General features: G+C 38.9%; 1 protein-coding gene across 14 annotated transcripts in view; it reads left to right on the top strand.

Annotated features, from left to right (window-relative positions):
* The first annotated feature begins 1,364 nt into the window (after positions 1-1,364).
* LOC105057841 (SNF1-related protein kinase catalytic subunit alpha KIN10) overlaps positions 1,365-20,558 on the top strand; it is a 71,963-nt gene continuing 52,769 nt past the window's right edge. Inside the window, exons 1-7 of one of the 14 annotated variants that reach the window (XM_029268293.2) lie at positions 1,426-1,711; positions 4,649-4,802; positions 5,342-5,534; positions 9,308-9,492; positions 9,798-9,980; positions 10,082-10,213; positions 10,301-10,486. In XM_029268293.2, coding sequence (XP_029124126.2) covers positions 4,701-4,802; positions 5,342-5,534; positions 9,308-9,492; positions 9,798-9,980; positions 10,082-10,213; positions 10,301-10,486 — 981 coding nt within the window. In that variant the 5' untranslated portion in view covers positions 1,426-1,711; positions 4,649-4,700. Of the gene's footprint in view, positions 1,389-1,421; positions 4,803-4,994; positions 5,010-5,307; positions 5,535-8,295; positions 8,591-9,307; positions 9,493-9,797; positions 9,981-10,081; positions 10,214-10,300; positions 10,487-20,558 lie in introns of those variants that run through there. The other 13 variants (XM_010940546.4, XM_073248459.1, XM_073248463.1 and 10 more) reach the window with 13 other exon arrangements.

The following is a 20,558-nucleotide window of genomic DNA, read 5'->3' as shown; positions in this document are numbered from 1 at the left end:
GGTTTTCCATTGTTCGTCTCTTTGTGAATCTGGATGGGTGGGATACAAAGTCAAGGCCACCAATTGACGTTTCCCTTTTTTATTAATTTTTTTTAAATTTTTGCCTATATTATCTCTGGTAAGTTCCGAGCCTAGATAATGAAGATGGAAGAATTAAATTTTTTCAGAGCTATGAGTTTGCGGAACTTTCTTTATGAAAATCTGTATGGATATATATTTAGTCTTATATTGATTATTCGTTAAAACAATCTTGGGTACTTATACGGAATCAAAAAATCAAAATAACTTTCAGCTTGTCTTTTTAGATGAGATACTGGGTTATTGTAAATGGTATCAGAGTGGATTCAGCCAATAACTTATATAGACTAAGAGATACTGCAACATGGGTTCATTGGGACTGAGCATGGGCCAATCTTGATATTTATAAATAAATGCATGGATTTAAATCTTTAGTCTAGAGAAGATAATAGAACATAAACGAGAAGAGTATGTGAGGACTCGTATGGACATGTATTTAGTTCCATATTGATTAGTTGTTAGAAAGATCTTAGATACTTGTATAGAATCAAGGAATCCAAATAATATCTTTCGACTAGTTATATTGGATGACGTATTGGATTGCTATAACTTTTAAAAAATTTATATGTTTGATATGTGCTTGAGCTCTACGATCAGATGATTTTTTTGCAAAATATTGCATTATTTTCATATTAAATATCTTTCACATGAGATGAGATTAATCATGTCAAAACACAACCTCCTCATTATTTTTTTGCCTCCTCTAAGAGCTCTTTCATATTTTTTTAAGCAAGATTTTATTATAGATCACAAACAAGAGCATTTTGTTGTAGCATACAAAGCAAGAAATAGCCATCGATTGGGACCTTTTCATTGTATTTCATAACTTTTCACACAATGGGGCAATCTTGCTATTATGTCAAGGCTCACAGTCTATCATATGGATATTGAAAGCAAAATTAGAGGAAGCGTCCCCGAACTAAATCAGCATATAGTATTTAGAATAATCCTAGGGCTTTCACCATGATTAGAGAAAAAAGGGGAGAAAATTTCCATGCCATGTGGCATGAGCAGATAGATGCAATTCATGAGGAAAATGTGATGCATGGTAGGGACTCCGGTGTGTAGCATCAATTACGTTGTGCCACGTGGTCCTAAAAAATTCTTTAGTGCTTGGATTGGGCCTTAAGCATACAAGCAGCTACATTAAACTACTATTTAGCTCATAGGGCGGCAGGGGGGCATTGAAGCTTTCTTGCAAGACAGCAAGTAAGAAAAGCACTCGGTAATGCTTCCACGTAGCATGCACCAGAAGCCAAGCCTTTGCATATCGACAAAGACAGTATTTTATTCGGAGCAAGATGAAAATGGTACGTACAAAGTGAATATTAAACCCTGAAGTTCTCTTTCTGATCCATTTCAACCCCCCGTCCTCACTCCATTTCCTCTATTATCCCGTGAGACCTGAGCTTGACCTTTTTTCGGGGCTTTCTATGCCGGCTTCTCTGTCTTTTTCTTCGCGGAGGATGATGGTAGCCTGGTTTGATGGAATCTTCTTTTCTTGTTCCACTTTCTTTTCTAGTTCTTGAGCCCATCTGTTCACCTTCATGTGGATATCTTTTGTTACTTTAGCCTTCTTCTTCAAATAAGCTAGATATCCTGGGGTGATCACTTTCTGAGCTTCTCTATAGATGTGAGTTTGATAAAATTTTATCCGTTGGATAAGGTATTTTCTTTTTTTTTTCTTTTTTGTTGTTGTTCTGCGATCTCCCTGTTGTTTCCTTCTTCGACGTCTATTTTTTTTCTCTCTTAACTTTTGCTTTCCCTCTATAAGTTTCATCCTTTTTGTTTTCTAAGTTATTTTATGATAAGATGAATTGGTTTAAATTCCATTTGAGCTCAATTTAGCGAGGTTCTTGGAATCTGTTAATTTTCCTGTAGCTGATCGTTTCTTTTGTTCTTCTTCCCACGATGCCTCTCGCTCTTTAACTTGCTGAAAATTACTGTTTCATTTCTATGTATTGTAGATGATTGTGCAAGCATCTTTTTTTTTTTTTATATATATAAAAAAAATAACTTAGATAACCAATCTTTGTTATGGACTTCTGTCACATGTCCCTGCTCCTAGCAGGGTCTAGTATTCCTCTCTTTTAGTACTCTGCTCTTGCTTCTTATTTGTTTATTTATTTCTTTATTTTTTGAAATGGCTAGGAAATTGTTCAATCCTTAGGTTATACAAGATATTTGTTTTTTTTTCCCTTTGAACCAAGTTTATTTCATTTTCTTATGACTATCATTTGCTAGTGTTCTCACTAATTTCTTGGTTCTTTCATGGTTTGTATGAGATGGGTTTCTTTCAGTTTCTCTTGGATTTTTCGACCTAAGATTCTTTTTTAAAATTTAAGATCACAAAGCCTTCCACTTTAGATTGCAAGTAGGTACATTCTTTGGACGCTGTCGAAGGTCTTCGCAATCATAATACCATCAGTGTTTTGAGGAGTTTTTAGTATTTCCCATATTATTATGAAAGTTGTTGTTGCATGTCTATTTTGGCTTTCCAATTATTGAATCCTAGCTCGCCAAAGTATTCATCTTTGATCTTACAACCACAACAATATTTATCATGCGTTTATTGTGTTCATATCCAACCATAATTCAGTTTTGAAGTTTGATACCATATTGGGAACAATTCCATGCTTCCACCATGTCTAGGCCTTACCATATCATCTAATGCATTTGCTTTCATGATGTGATCTCTCTAAATCCTGTTTCATGCCTTGTAGTAAATAAAGAGAAGCGTTATTTTCCTTTTTACTATGTTTAATTTTTATTACTGTTAACAATTACTTTCTACCATTTCAGTGTAAGGTTCCTAACTGAAACTAACCTCATCATCTTAATGCTTTCCTCCCATTGAAATTGAAATAATTAAGTACGTTGACTGCTGATTTTGTATGTATAAAAGCAACAAATTTGGACTCTTTTCAAGGTACAATCTAAATTAACCTTTTTCATCTTTGTAAAGGTCCATTAGGGGCTACCTTTTATTTGACTCTTTGTACGTTTTATTGGAGCACATATGTGAATGATTTATCATCCTACCCTTTGTCTAAACCCTTTGCAAGACTAGGGGAATTTTCAGGATTTCTTCTCACTTGCATGAGCTTAGATGGCATCCAATAAGGTAAATCTCCCTACTTGCCAACTGACCGTGTATAGGTTTCATGGAAATCCCTTTCTTTGCCTAAATGTATCCTTGTTAAGCATTTGGCACCTATCTAGAGAGGGTTGGAAATTATACTTGCAGAAGATTGTAAAAGCTGCTCAATCGGTTTGGAGCCTTCTAAACTTTTAAGTTGTGCATTATATCTCGCTCTAATCCGACCCACATTTACTGGAAAACTTTTTGAATGAAGAAGATGATGAGAATGTAAGAGTTCACATGACCCAATTTTCCTATGAAAGGAACTCTTAGATGATCATGGTCGAAGTTATCACAAATCAAATCTTGTAGATATAAAGATATCAAATATCCTTATGCTAAAGTTCTAGAATGTTTAGGAAATGTTCAAATGAGTATGCTATTATGTGTCAGTTGAAGTAGTCAATCAAAAGCAACTGTATTTGTCATCTGAAGTTTTACATTGTTTTGTGGGAAAGCCTTTCAGTTTAAAACTTTGATAAGTTCACTTATGGTCAATTTGAAGTTCTAAGATGCCGGTTCACATATTTATCCAACTTCTAATTTCAACATAAACAGTTTCTTTTGCTTTCTCTTATATAGAAAAACCTGAAAAGTTTCCTGCTTTTACCCTTCTATAGCCTTTATGCCCTAAGGCAAGGTAGAAAAGAGAACATCCCATGCATGATTGGGTTCCTTATATGGATTCTTTTGGAACAATCTTTCTTCTTTTAACCTTTTAGAATTAATGTTAGACAAACATTACCCACTTGTAAGTTGCAAGATTTCATTGACAACTACATAAGTATCCTGTGTAAGGTTCTGCTTTTTCATAGTTGAAATACAAAGCCTAATTGCATTTGGCTGGAGTTCTCAGAACTAATACAATTACTTGCCATGGCTTAGGTGATACTAGTATTTAAAGTTGTCATCTAGATGTTCTGCACCTTTTGAAAAATAAAGCATAAAGTTGTTCTCGATTTTTTTTCATTGCATCAAATGGAAGAAATTTAATTACTTTACCAGATCAAGTCAAAATGCAAACTTTTCTATAGTAAGATCCATGTATGTTATGATAAATCAAGGTAACATGCTATAGAGATAAAACATAGAATGGATACAATGTTATAATATTTTGGAGAAAAGGAATAGATTTAGCATTGTATACACACATACATGCACACACACACACACATGTATATACACACACGCATACATATACATATACATATACATATATATACATATATACATACATACGTGCATACACATATATGAATGTGCAAATATACATACATACATACATACATATACATATATATATATATATATATATACATATAGATATAGATATAGATATAGATATATATATTTGTGTGCGCGCGCGCGCTGGGTATGTGTGGGTATATATCTAAAAGTGTAACATGCCCATTTTATGCATATGGAAAGTTCAATCTGGCATGTGGCACTGGGAATTGGTGCAATACAAGGAGGTGTTTGAATGTTGAGTTGCCTCTATCCCCGGCCGCCACCCCCCCCCCTGTCCTCCAAAAAAAATCAAAAAGGAACGTTGAGCTGCCAAACCTGCATCATATTGGACCAGGTAATTTTCCCTTTGCACTAATGGGGACGCTAAAGCATTTTCCAAAAAAGTAATGTAGGGATTTTTTTCCCTTTTTAATACATTTCCAATTTAAAAATTCACTATGTATGACCTTGCTCACATTTCCATCTGTTCTTGCCTCAGATATATTCCATGTAAAATTCTAGGATGATGAGAAGCATATTATGCACCATCTGTAGTCCCTGAGTAATTCTGCCTTCATCAGCTTTGTTCTCTTTTCAAATATCTGTCAGATATACATAAAAATATAGTGGTGTACTGATGTACAATTAGCCGAAAATTGCACCTTAGTTGTTTTTGGAGCATGAGATTCAGTACGTAGTTGCTCGCACTTACAAAAACAGATGGTTTTTCCGAAATTAGTTACTTCAGTTTTTGTAGTGAGTACATATTTAGTTGATATTGGTTCAAGTCTCTGGATAATTTACTTTGCAAGACTAGTTTCTGTTTTATGTATGAAGTGATTTATCTGCTTTACATGCAGACATACAATACTTTTCACTTGTGTCAATTCACAGCTTAAAATGACTGAGCCAAATAGAAAAAAGAGCAAGAAGTCAGAAGTATTATTGCCGAAGTATTTATTGGGGAAGACACTTGGAATAGGATCTTTTGGTAAGGTGAAACTTGGTCAGCATGTTTTGACTGGATTTGAAGTTGCTGTTAAGATACTGAATCTGCAAAAGTTAAACGATGCAGAAGTAGAAAGAGGTAAATGATATGTTTTGGAGGTTCAATTTTACATGAACTTGTACCTTCAGTATTAATAGATTACCAGAGAAAAATTAATTTTGTTTATAATTTTTTTTCCCTATTTTCATGTGACAGTTTAGATGCAACTAGATAATGTAAATATATACTAGACTTAGCTTCAGTTGTTATATCTTTTAATTTTGAAATAAACATGCAAACATTTGTAGCTTGGGTGAATTACAGTCATCCTAGTGAATTACTACCTCACAGGAAAGGCAGCTAGAAATTGGAAAGTGGTTTGTGAAGTTAAGATTTTCTATCTGCAGTAATATGTTGACTTTTTCTGTCAAATACAGTCTGTCTTTAAGTTCTTTTGACCCCTGATCATACACAGAACATACAGGCTTTGAGTGTCACAAACAGTATCCTTTTTTGCATTTTTTCAAATTAGTTCTCATTGCAGATGCTGTCGATGGTAGAAAGCATATGGTCGATCCATCACTTTACTCTTCAAAAGGAAGATCATAAATTTTTAGCTTTTTATTTTGATAATTGTAGGTCATATTGGCAAAAGAAAGTTATCAATTAGTTACACTAATAATGATAACTTTCATAAGAATTAATAATTTAAAGAGAAAATGTGATCACTCTCAGGAGTCAAATGTTTGTCACCTATTAAACATCTAAATGGAGATACGACTAAGCTGATTTTTCATTTCAAATATGTAGATCACCTTTTTTTCTGCTTGTATATTACATAATTAATTAATTTGTGTCTTGTTAACCTCAATAAAGAGGGAGTTGGGGCCTCTTAGATAGTAGGGATAATATCGTATGTAATTTGTGTAAAAAATTTACAAAAAAAAAAAAAGAAGGACTTTCCTACTAAGTTCAAAATATGCCATGAAAATTACCAAATAATTGAGATTAGTTGGTCTTGATGCAGCAAAGGTGGCAACTGATAATGCCAATGGATAAAGCAACAATATGTGTCAGAAACAAAATCACTACAGCTACTAAAAAATTTTAAGTTGTGTACATACTCAAACTATTCATGACAATAACTTAATAAAAAATTGCTGAATATTGATCAAATATTGATATCCCATCTTCAAATATAGCTCTTCCTTTTTGTAAGAAAACCCTGAATACTTCTATTGTGTTTTGGTTGTTTTAAGTTCCATATTAATCATCTAGATTTTAAAATATTGAGCCTTTATGAATCTTAAGAGCCTTATCATCATGCACATGAGTTTCCTTATTGATAGAAGATTTAGCAACAATGTTTAGCTCTTAGTAGCAAGAAATTTCTACCTAGGGTACCATACCCACTTCGAAAACTCGTTGGAGACTGAAGCCTACACCCTTTTCCTAAGAAATTCATTATTTCAAATATTTTTTACATATTCACCTCTCTGCACCCATACTCATAGCCAATATTATAACTACAGACCCCTACCAGACAATAGAGGGTGTACTATATTGGATTTGAATTCACATGCAATACCAATTTGTTAAGGTATAGGAGCTCAGTATCCCTGCAACGACACATGGTGTAGGTGTTATGTTCGCTGCAGCAATATGATTTGTCTTTATGACAAAGTATGTGATCCATAGCCACTCCTATACACACTTCTGATTTGGCAACTTTGGCTTATCTAGACAACAATCTACTTATGTTCTTTTTCTTTTATAATCCTTATACTCTTCGACCCTTCTAATTCAAGTCTATGTCCTCTTTTCTCGACATTCTTCAATATATTTGAATAACTATTTATCAACTTTTAATAAGTTCCTTTAAGGATCTTTAGACTGTTGCTGCCAAAGATTAGACTACTACAGGGTGCATTATGCTGATCACGAGATGGCATAATAAGGCACCATACTGCAGCATGTTTTGCAGTGTCATTCATGTTCCTGGTCATGTGCCAAGGCTTATCATAGTAAGATTCAGTCTGCAATAGTCTGCATCAGTCTATGCAGGTAGCTACTGACAAGCACAGGCATATACATACTAGTATGCAGGATATAGAACTACATATCCTGTATCATGCCTATATGTTGCTTGGGTGATAAACGATGTAGGCATGGAGCAGCATGGAACAATATCTTTATTTATGTTCATTTCCTCGTTAACTAAAGGTTAAACAGTTCGCATATCTGGTATAACTCTTATATACATATGCACACACCTATTAAATGGATAGGAGTTTTAAGAAGGTATTCTTGAGATATTATTATTTTTCTATTAAACATATTAGCTTTGTAGGAAGTACAAATTTACTAGGTGTTATTTGGTGTGCTCATATTTTTAAAGTTATTTTGAAAGGAAAAATCCTTCTGTCAATCAGATTTCCAAGTGCTCTGTTTGTTGGTAACAGATGGAGTACAACTTGCTCGATATGCTTATAAATTGTGATCTTTTTTAAGACAGGCTCGGATCAAGGCTATACTTCACTAGCATCATCATTGTGCTTGTCTAAGTTCATTGCAGAGCAGCAACTATCTAACTTTCATCGATAAAGATATATTGCACTATCACAAGCCAAACTTGTTTGCTTGTCGGTCATAGTTTCTGTAGTTTAGTGCATTGAAACTGAATTTTAAATCTGTTTGCAGTGATCTGTTAATTCCACGTGTTGTTGCAGTGTCTTCATGAGAACAATTGTAGATCTTGAAAGAAGGCTTGAGGGACTTAATGGCATCCAATTTTCAGTTCAATCCAATGGTGGATCTTCATTCAGCATCATTTAGATTCTGATTTAGTGAATTAGGAATAATTCATAAATACTTGCTAGAAAAAAAAATCATAGGAAAATTGAACATGCCACATTATGAATTTAAACTAACCACAGTCTTAATAGATTATTTTCCTATTAAGAATTATTTTCTTTCATCAAAACAAACCTCCTTTCCAAAACAAATATCCTTTTCCTGATCTGGTGGATGCCGGGCCTGGCCTACTCTGGCTCCTTTCTGATGGCACATTGCATTCGGCGACAGATCACTGACACCAGGCCCATGCAGCAGCATGGAAGGGCTCGATATGCTGGACATTGCATGCTGTCCTCGAGGTCATTGCTTCAATCTAAGACTTTGGGAGTATTTTTTTTTTCCTCACAAATACAAACTTATGCTATACATTACATATCCGATAAAATATATTAGATTTTATATAGAATTTACTATATTTTATTTGTAAATATTTTTTATTGTTATTTTTATCTTGTCCACATTGCAGGGTATTTTGCTTGTTAGATTGAATTGATTAATTTTTTGCATCTTCCATGTTGCGAATGCTGGAAACTTGTCAGTGCGCTCTTGATCAGTTGGCTAATATCTAATGAACATGGTCAATCAAAGGCTTGGCTCTTATATGACGTGTTTTCATGGTTTGTTTCAAGCTGTAAATGACAAGTGGCTGCTTAAATTTGAAACATGCTTGCTAGTTAGAGTCTTCCTAATCTAGTAGTATGAGTGTTGGTGCTGATCTTTCATGTCTTCTATTTTGTGATCTTTGCTTACTTATTTTTAAGGCCTTACCCATTATTATGATTTTAGACATGCTCTATACTTTAAGATCAACACATTGTTAGTTGCAATATATTCTTGGGTCCATGTTTATCTTCTTAAGGAATCTCAATACGTGCATACATACATATACATATATGTATGATGATGGACTATCTACTGGGATGTGGTGTATTTTATAAGATTTATCTTTTGCTCACTCCTTTTGGCTATCCAAAATAATGGTCTCAAAATTTAATCAATTTTCTTTTCATTTTCAGTTAGACGTGAGATTAAGATAATGGGACGACTTTCACATCCTAATATCATACGGCTATATGAGGTTATCGAGATAAAATCCAAAATTTATGTTGTAATGGAGTATATGAATCATGGGGGGCTATATGATTATGTTATAGAAAGGGGTCGACTGAAGGAGGATGAAGCTCGCCATATATTTCGGCAGGTGTAGTCAGCATACTATACGCTTTATCTTCTACTGTGTGAGTTAATATATGCAATGATATAGCAATTTGCTTACTAGCTTATCCCTGTTTAGGAGATGAATTGATGCCTCGTGATGTCAATAGGCTCTACTTGTGGCTTAGAGTCTAAAGTTTGAATCTTGCTATTTTGTTTTAGTTTGTATATTTTCAAGTTGCATACAAAATCTAACTAATCACATATCTATACTACGTTACAGATAGTCTAGCAGGAATCTTTCATTATGGCCTAAATTATACTTTTTTATAATTTTTGCTTTCGTAACAGATTATATGGGGTCTTGAATTTTGCCACCTTAATAAGGTGGTTCATCGAGACCTCAAGCCGGAGAATTTGCTTCTGGATTTGCAACTCAATGTTAAACTTGCAGATTTTGGCCTCTGCAATGTAATGTGTGATGGTCATTTTTTGAAGACAAGCTGTGGAAGCCCAAATTATGCAGCACCTGAGGTAAATTAAGCTTGGATTAATTCTTAGTCTATTTCACATGGCAATTTCAGGTGTATGATATCATGCCACAGGGTCTTACTCCATGGAAAATCCTCTTCTAGGTAGTCTCAGGTAAATTGTACGCTGGACCTGAGGTTGATATCTGGAGTTGTGGTATCATTTTATATGTTCTTCTGTGTGGAAGACTTCCTTTTGATGCTGATAATATTCCCAGTTTGTTCAAGCAGATAAAGGTGTAGAACATGACCTCATTCTTTAGTTAATTTTTACATGATTTCTTCTTGCTATGTTCATAAGATCTAAATGCAACATATTAACAGAATGGACTTTACACCCTTCCAACTCATCTATCACCTTTAGCAAAGGATTTAATCATTCAGATTCTTGTTGTTGATCCATTGAGGAGATTTACCATTCCTCAAATCCGTGAACATCCATGGTTTGAGTATCATCTTCCACAGTATCTAGCTCTTCCTGCAGAAGAAGCAAGAAGAGGAACAAAAAAGGCATGTCTGTTGTTCTTTACTCTTATGACCTGTTTTTAAGTTGTAATACATTTGAATTATTTGCATGGAAAATCTAATCTGCTAGAAATTGCCTTCCTATATTATCAAGTTGAAATGTTTGTTCCTCCGATGTTGTTAATACAAATCAAGGGATGTTTTCCTTTTCAGGAATCCATTCCGCTGAAAGCAGTTGGTTATTCTTGCTTATCTGATGCTAGCTATGGATTTTCTACCTAATTTTGAATCCAACATAATTCTCACTCTGTTGATAAAAAACATTGAACTGGCTGGTGTTTTGCAGGGCTTATATCCTTTTCTTTTATTTCTTAACATTCTTTCTTTGCAAACTCTATGCATTGGTTTTTCATTTACAATTATGTGCAAGTAGCTAACAGAAGTTCTGATCTGTGGTAAATCATCTTAGCAACGTACCACCAGTATATAATTTGTCAGTTTGCATGCTATTGAGTTGTGACAACTATTTCTTGTGATAACCTAGCACATATTTAGAAAATTGTGTGTATATGTGATTCGAATGTGAACTATGAACCCTTCTATCAATGCTTTATATGCTGAATAGCATTTTAATAGATGATGAATATTGAAGACTAATATGTCATATCTTATGTAGGGACAAAGAACTCAAATGATACCTTCTAGCTACTTTTTTTGGGTGAGATCTTGGGTTGTTACAAATAAACAAAGTTTTATCCAAATTGCATGAGTTCTTACTAGATTAGTTTCTCTTTTTTTTTTTTGCTTTCCTTTGCTTGAATTTCCTTGAATATTATTGAATTCATCTAGTTTTATATTAGGTAGAATCTTTTTGATTTCATATTTGGACTAACATCCAAGAAGCTCAAAACCAACCACCCTAAACCATTAGGTATAATCTGGTTCAAATCAGCAAGGTTTTGATCCAAACATGGAGGCACAACTTATGAACACTTATTAACTAGGCATTGACAGTGATGCCTTGAACTTAGATGTAGCAAGTATGGGCCTGGCGTGTCCAGGGTTGTTCCAGGGATTGCCTCCTTTCCTAGTAATAGCCTTGGCCTTACCCAATTCTCTGATTCCTTTCCTTGTCTTATCCTCATAGGTATGATTCCTAGTTCTAAAAGCAAATTAGGTATTATCTTTTGTATTTCGTTTATTTTTAGTAATAATCTATATTTTGCTGTATTTTTCTTGATTTATTTAGCATTTGTTTTTCCTTTTTTAATTCCTTATATTAATTCCAAATTGTTACGTTTGACATTGAAACATCCTATGGTCCAAGTATAGACCTTGGTGCTTAGATCATACTCCCAATAATCCTTTAACACCTATTGTTTCCTAACTTAGATTTTTGCCCGCTAGTTTAACCCTAGTTTTATAATCTCTAGCCTTGTTGCCATTTCCATCATTAGTGTCATGTTAAAATTCCAAGTTTATAGTTCAGATTTATTTAAGCCTCACATTTACGATTGAAATTCCAGCACCTTTTAAGTTTCAATCCTATCCTAAACCCTTCCAGATCCCCTTACCTCGATTGTGCTCCATCAAGTGGCCCTAAGATGGTATAATCTACCTTTAGTCTAGTGATTTCTCCTTATTTTTCTTTTAGTTGATGTTGGATGGGTGATATGTCATCTATGCCGAAGACATGAACTAGTGCAGGACCCGTGATGAAGTATGCAAGGTCATCGCAGTATCGATCATAGATGAATGAGTACAATCCCAGTGGTAGATATGTCATCCCAGAACTGTGGAAGAGCTAAGCCGAAGAAATTTATTTAGTACATAATGAAGTAGTGGAGGATCTCACTTCAGACCTTACCGATCCTCATTCTTTAACTGGCAAACCCTACCGTTTTCACTGTGGTCACTGATCCTAACTTCGGCTGCCAACCCTAGCTTTGGCCATTGATCTTAATTTCGGTCGCTAATCTAGGCTTTGGTTGCCGATTTTAGCTTCGATCATGGGTCCTTGGCCACGGACATCAGGGCGGCACCCAGACATTGGGCACTGATTCAAGAAAGGTCTTGATCCGAGCATCGTCTTCGACCGAAGAATCCCTTGTTGATTCTTGCCTCTAGCCGCAGACTGCATTCCCTTTTACTATTGCTGGCTACCGTATTTGGAAAGGCTAACCCTCGTATGGTGCCATTAAGTCAGATCATTCCATGTTGGACCACGCCACTCCAATGGCTAGCTGCACGTCGGATGAGGTCATATCACATCATACCACCCTTGGAGCAGCTGATTGCATGCCAGATGAGGTGATGTCCGCCGTCAAAACCTAGACCAGGCATCATGGAATAGTACAGCTGGAAAGGTCGGAATGGTCTCCTATCACTTTTTCCCTTATGGCTCTCGCCTCTCTATAAATAGAGGTAAAAAATGGACCCTCTAGGTATGCACACTCGCGCCTTGTACCCCTCTCGCACTCTTCATCTGTTTTAGCTTCTTGACTTGGCCGTTGGAGGGTTCCCATCGGAGCCAACTCTGGCCAGAACTTGTTTTGCAGGTCTTACCGTGTATGTGATTTCCAACCAACTCTAGCTACTTCGACCGGAGTCAGAAATCTGCAGCAACAAATTAGCGCTAGAAGAAGAGTACAACCCATTTTTTAAAAGGAATGAGAGGTCCACACTATAGTGCCGTGCAAAGAAGCATCCTCTTGCCGTTCCAACGCCGCCAACTCCCAGCTGATGGAGAATTTTACCAACCTGCAGGCCCAAGTGCCACCTTCGAAGGCTCCACCCTTGCTGGAAGCGGTGGTCAATGCGGAGTAGTTCAATTTGTTAGTTCAGCAGGTACGGGATTTGACTGCTGCTATCCAGACAATGTAGTAGAACAATCCCGCACAGCAGGTCGCTCCACTGTCAGGACAATTTCAGATCCCTCCGTAAAGCCTCGAGTTGCGAGGGCAGACTCGACAAAGTCGCCCCTGAAAGCCAGAGCGCAGGACGTGGCGATCCTCGAGTCCTCGTTCTGGACATGACTCCATCTGGGACCGATCCCACTAGCCGTATTCAGAAGCCTATACTGCCCAAGATGCAGAAATTGATCGCAGGCTTTGGAACATGAATCAGTGGATCAAAGCCGTTCGTAACCAAGCTCCGACGTGAGATGATGGCTATAACATCGATCTACCATTTAGCGCCCAAATCATGCAGGAACCGCTCCCCAGTTACTTTAAGATGCCGCAGTTAGAGAGCTACGACGGGGTTATCCATCCTATGGATCACTTAGAAAGCTTCAAAGCCATGGTGCTTCTCCACGGCGCCACTGATGCTACCTTGTGCCAAGCCTTCCCATGTACTCTAAAGGGGGTGGCTTGTTACTGGTACTCAAGTCTAAAGCTTAGGACAATCCATTCGTTTGAGCAGATGAGTCACTTGTTCGTGACTGATTTTGTCAGCAATAGGAGGCAGCATAAAGGATGGATTCGTTGATCAATATCAAATAGAAGGAAGGAGAATCATTTCGATCCTAGCTCGGCCATTTCAATACGGCCGTATGGAAAGTTCGCAATCTGGATCCATCGATCGTCATGACCATCCTAAAGGGCGAACTCTTGGAGAATGGTCTTCAGTACTCTTTGGAGAAGACTACCCCCGCAACTTCATCGAGATGTTGGTTTGGGCAGAGAAGTATGCGCGGGCGGATAAAGCTTTTGAAAATAAGCTCCCGGTAGGTACGGACATTGAAGAAAAGAAAGAAGAAGAGATCAAGGAGTCTCTGTCGAAGGACCACGAGAAGAATCAGCAACGCTCTCGATCTCCACCCAGATGGCGAAGGTCCCGAATGCCTCCATAGAGTTGCCGGTAGAAGAGCCCCTTTGGAGGGGGCGACGTGTGTCTCCACCAAGAAATTTCACGAACTATACTTCGCTTACCACTCCTCGAACTCAGGTGCTGATGGAGATAAAGGAGCAGCTCCCCAAGGTAAGGAGGATGAAAGCAAGGTTGGGTCAGTGTAATCCAAATAAGTACCATCTCTACCACCGCAACCACGACCACGACACAGGGAAATGCATCCAACTCCAAGATGAGATTGAGAAGCTTATTTGTTGCGGGCATCTAGATAGGTTCATTAGGCATCGGTGTGAACAGTGCGACGAACGGCAAAGGGAGCCCCGATAGCCAGAACAACGATAGGGAGAGCCCTTCAGAGATCGACTCCCAGTTGGAGTCATAAACACCATAATTGGGGGGTAGCGAGTCGGCGGAATAAGAGGAGTCACCGAACCTTGCAAGAGGCGGAGAACTGAAGAGCCCATTGTTTTTACTGAAGAAGATGCACAAGGAGTTCAGTTCTCGCATAATGATGTGGTGGTTGTATCTCTTAACATAAAAAACTATGATGTACGCTGCATATTAGTTGATAATGGAAGTTTGGCTGATGTGTTGCTTTATGATGCTTTCTCCAAAATGGGCATACCTCTTGAGCGACTAGGACGATTAGATTTTCTCCTTGTGGGGTTCACTAGTGATGCAATACTTGTCGAGGGGGTTATTACCTTACCAGTGGTCGCGGGACGAGCTCACCGACGATCCACAGCTCAGGTTGGCTTTCTAGTAATTGGAGCGCCATTAGCCTACAATGCCATCATTGGACATTTCGAACTTCATGCGTTTTGAGCTGTAGTATCCACATCATTTGAAAATGAAGTTTCCAATTGAGTTTGGAGTCAGTGAGGTTCAGGAGATGAGGATCTGGCCCGACAATGTTACACCATCATGCTCTACGATGCAAGGCCTTCTAAGATATATCCGATTGACGGACTAGACACCCACGATGAATTGACTGAAGAACATGGAGAACCGGTGGAAGATCTCGAGATGATCCCATTGAATGTCGGGAACAAGGAGCATACAATTCAGATCGGGTCAAACCTGGATTAGATAACCATAAAATGGCTCGTTTTTTTTTTGTAGAAAAATGCGGATGTATTCGTCTGGAACCCGACTGATATGCCAGGCATCGATCCAGCAGTAATGACACATCGGTTGAGCATTAAACCAATCTATCGACCTGTCAAACAAAAAAAGAGAAGCTTCGCACATGAGCGACAAAAGACGATAACCGAAGAAGTGGACAAATTGCTCGATGCTGACTTCATTCGAGAAATGACTTATCCAGACTAGATCGCAAATATGGTTCTCATGAAAAGGCGAATGGTAAGTGGTTGATTTGCATCGACTTCACCGACTTAAACAAAGCATGCACAAAGGACAGCTATCCGCTACCTCTAATCGATCAGTTGGTGGATGCTACTTCGGGACACGAACTCCTTACCTTCATGGATGCCTTCTTTGGATATAACCAAATCTGGATGACGCTAGAAGATGAGGAGAAAACCATCTTTATTACTGATCAGGGTCATTTTTGTTATAGGATTATGCCCTTTGGTCTGAAGAATGCAGGTGTAACTTATCAGTGTCTTGTAAATAAAATTTTTAAAGATTAGATCGAACGAAACATAGAGGTCTACATCGATGACATACTTGTCAAGAGTAGAACCTCATGAACCCACGTTGAAGACCTTGTAGAGATCTTCGCCATCCTTCGAAAGCATCGGATGAAGTTGAACTTGGCAAAATATGCTTTTGGAGTCACTTCGGACAAGTTCTTGGGTTTATGGTGTCAAACCGAGGGATAGAAGCTAATCCTAAAAAAATCTGGGCTATATAAGAGATGAACCCATCAAAGACTGTAAAGAAGGTTCAGCGTCTTATCGGTCTTGTGGCAGCATTGAATCGATTTATCTTCAGATCGGTCGAATGTTGTCTTTCCTTCAAGTCCTAAAGCAACCAAAAAATTTTCAATGGATCGAAGAATGCCAGTGCACATTTGAGGACTCCACACCGCTTCTCAGTAAGTCGAAGCCAGATGAAAAACTCTATGTATCCCTGGCAGTCTCTCCAGTTGCCGTAAGCGTCGTACTGGTTCGGGAACAAGACAAGATTCAGAAGCGCATTTATTATGTCAGTAGAACTCTCCATGATGCAGAGGTCAGATACATCAGGCTAGAGAAGCTCATCTTCGCTCATTATTGCAGCCCAAAGGCTTTGGCCCTATTTTCAAGCACATCCTATTGTGATCTTGATTGATCAACCACTAAAGACGGCTTTACATCGGCCTGACACATCTGGTCGACTAGCAAAGTGGATATTGAGCTTGCAGAGTTCGGAGTGGAGTTTAAACCTTGGCCCTCTATTAAAATTCAGATTTTGACGGACTCTATCATAGAGTGCCCTGTCCCAGAGGACCAAGAAAGGCCTGAATCAGTCGAGGAAGAGATCGAACTTGTTGAGCAAGGCTCCTCCGGAGAATTGGATGGATCTTGGGTGGTGCACGTAGACGGATCATCTAGCTCTGTAAGATTGGGAGCGGGCTTGTTACTCCTTGGATCAGAAGGATTTGTTGCGGAGTATGCTTTACGGTTTGACTTCCCAGCCACCAACAACAAAACTGAATATGAAGCTTTCATCGCGGGACTGAGAATTATGAAAGAGCTCGGAATATAGAAGTTGAGGATCCGCACCGTCTCTCAGTTGGTGGCGGGGCAAGTAAAGAGAGACTATGAAGCTCGGAAGGAGAATATGAAGAAGTATCTCTAAAAAGTGAAAGACCTAACCTCGGTATTTGCTAATTTTGATATTCAGCAGGTACCTCGATTGGAATACTTGAGAGCCGATCTGCTGTCTAAATTGATCACTTCAGCGCCAAGGGACCTACCCCGGAGATCCTTCTTTGAAGTTTTGAAGAAGCCTAGCACCGAAGAACCAGTCCCCATCCTGCAGGTTGACGACAAATCAAGTTAGATGGACCCCTTCATCCATTTTCTATAGGACGGAGTTTTGTCTTCGGATTCAAAGGAGGCTTGAAAAATCAAATATCAAGCCCCCGTTCTTCATGAAGGCAAGCTCTACAATTGGTCTTTCTCCTTCCTGCTCCTTAAATATCTTTGCCCCTCTAAAGCTGACTATGCCCTGCGAGAAGTACATGAGGGTATATGTGGAAATCACCTGGATGGTAGATCGTTGGCCTACAAGATACTTTGGTAAGGATATTACTTACCCATGATGCAACAAGATGCCGCCAGCTTTGCCAAGCATTGTAACAGATGTCAGCGGAATGCTAATATCCAACATCAATTGGCCGTTCTGCTGGTCCCGATCAGCGCTTCTTGGTCGTTTGCACAATGGGGCATGGACATCTTGGGGCCTTTTCCACAGGCATCAGACCAGAGAAAGTTTTTTGTTATAATCATCGACTACTTTATGAAGTGGGTAGAAGCTAAATCTCTCGCCAGCATCACCGAAGCCAAAGTAAAGGACTTTGTCTGAAAGTTTATCATCTCCCGCTTCGGTCTTCCATGGGTGCTGATCATCGATAATGACCGCCAATTCTCTGATCCAAATTTATCAAATTCTATCAAAGCCTGGGCATTTCTCATCACTTCACATCAGTAGAGCACCCACGGACCAATGGAGAAGTTGAAGTTACTAATCGCACCCTTTTGCAGGGATTGAAGATCATATTAGATCGAGCTAAAGGGTCGTGGGTGGATGAGCTCCATAATGTGCTTTGGATATACTGAACCATCTAGAGGGTGCCCACGGGGGAGACTCCTTTCAACCTTTCTTTTGGAATGGAAGTGGTCATCTCGGTGGAAATTGGATTCCCATCTCTGCAGGTTGAGAATTACGACGACCAAAACAATACAGAGTTCCTTCGAGCCAATCTAGATCTACTCAAAGAAAGTCGGGAGAAGGCATGGGTGAGAATGGCAGCCTACTAGCACAGGATGCCGCGATACTACAACTCTCACATCTGAGGTAGGGAATTCAAAATTGATGACTTAGTCATATGGCAAGCCGAAGTGTCGCAACCTATCGAACGAAGAAAATTGTCCCCAAAATGGAAAGGCCCCTATCGGGTAGATGAAGTCATCAAACCCGAAATGCATTGTCTAATGTAACTGGATGGGACACCCTTATCTCGACCATAGAATTCAGAGAACCTCCGGATGTATTATCAATAATGTATCAATTATCTCTCAATAAAATAATCTTTTTTTAGGATATCGCTGTTCTTCTTCTGATTTTTGATAAAGACCTCGACGGTCGAGAAGCGAGGGGTAACCCATTGAGGACCCTCAAAGGCTCTTCGTTCTCCAATGAGTAGAGGCTATGAAGACCTCGACTGATCGGAAAGTGAAGGCTAACCCAAAGAGAACCTTCGAGAGGCTAACCTAAAAGGACTCCCAGTGCCTGTTGATCCAACCTATATGGGTCGAAGACCTCAGTGACAAAGAAGCGAGGGATAACCCATTGAGGATCCTCGACTCCTCGCGCTTCAGCAAGTAGAGCATCAGAAGAGCTTAGTCGCACAGGAAGTGAAGGCTAACCCAAAAAGGACCTTTGGGGGGCTAACCTAAAAGGACCTCAGATGCCCACTGATCCAATCTACATGAGCCGAAGACCTCGGTGACTAAGAAGTGAGGGCTAACCCATTGAGGATCCTCGACTTTTTGTTCTTCAGTGAGTAAAGCGTCAGAAGATCTTAGTCGTACGAGAAGCGAAGGCTAACTCAAAAAAAGATCTTCGAAGGGCTAATCTAAAAGGACCTTTAGAGCCCACCAACTCAAGCTATATAAGAAACGAAGGCTAATCCAAGGAGACCTTCGGAAGGCTAACCTACAAGGATCTTTCTTTGATGCTTACTGATCTCTATGGAAGCCAGAGGGAGCGCCTCTCTCTGACCGGCTTCGGAGGGCCTTTGCTTCTTCTGGGCCCCGACGGCGGTTGATAAGTACGCCTTCCTTTTCTTCTGTGCATTCTTCCTCAGCACCTCAAGCTCTTCGGACCTCATATCTGCAACAAGCCAGAATATGTCAAAAGGAAAAGAGTGGGAGAGGGAAAAGAAGGAGAACATCAAAAAGCTATTAAATTGATCTCTGGGGTCGGTCGAGTTGAGACCAGCATGGAAGAGAGTCTGCTTTGACAGCAGTTCTTTTAGAGGAGAATTCTTGTATTTTCATAAAATTTTGGAGCATTCTATATCCTTTCCCCCCAGCTTCAAGATCTGAAAGATAGAATCCCTCGGTCGATCTCAGTAATAAAATCTTAGACTCTTGATGGAAGGGCTTGAAATGAACAAAAATCGGCCCTTCCATCCATGGACCGAAGAAGGGGCTCCGTTTATCAAAGCAGGGACCCTCTTTGGTGGAGAGATGTACCATCAATCCCTGATACGTCTCTTTGTGGTGTAGAAGGATCAAAAGAGAGGAATGGATGGTTGAACTTTGGCCAAGATGCAGAAGGCAATGAAGTCGATGATAGTGCAAGAAATTTGGAATGATGGAGCAAATGGAGATGTTGAAGAAGCGGAAGATTTCTATAATGAAGAGATGGATGGGCAACTTAAGTCCGATATGAAATGCTTTTTCATACAGGCCGATCCTACTAGGGGGAGGATTATCGATCCTTCCACTGGGCCTTGGAGGCTCCAGCTCGTATGAAGAAGAAATCCCATGTTGAACCCGTATCAGACTTAGATCTCCTGAGTCCAACATGGATCCAATGGTGCCAGACACGAAAGGTGGTCTGGCCTTGCATCTAACATAGGAACTTGCGGGATTTTCTCTCGACGAAGAGTGGGACCCAGAAGACCAACCCTCACTAGAACCCTCAGAATTAGCCATTGAAGGATGGAAGAAGAAAAATGAGAGAGAAGAAAGAATGAAGGAAATAGAGAGGAAGTCAAGAAAAATGGGCAGAAAAAGGAGAGATCGAAAAATCGACAAGGGAGTAAGGAAACCCACTTGCGACTGTGCAGGAGACGGGGATAGTTGACTAGAGGAGTCGCCGGAGGAGGTCGCCGGTTGTTAGATATATACCTTAGAAGCCAATTATTGGCTGACATATGTAATTTTTCTGATGGCATAATTTTGTAATTAAATTTTTTAAGTTAATAAAATTAAATTTATTTTCATTCATGTTGTGTCATGTGTCCATGAGTCATCCAATAAATTAATAAGATGACATTCTCAAGAGTTAAGAATTTGACACA

This window comes from Elaeis guineensis, chromosome 14 (genome assembly GCF_000442705.2).
Source record: "Elaeis guineensis isolate ETL-2024a chromosome 14, EG11, whole genome shotgun sequence".
NCBI classification, from domain to species: Eukaryota; Viridiplantae; Streptophyta; class Magnoliopsida; order Arecales; family Arecaceae; genus Elaeis; species Elaeis guineensis.
The sequence above is the reverse complement of the archived record's forward strand: the minus strand, read 5'-3'. Positions and strand labels throughout refer to the sequence as shown.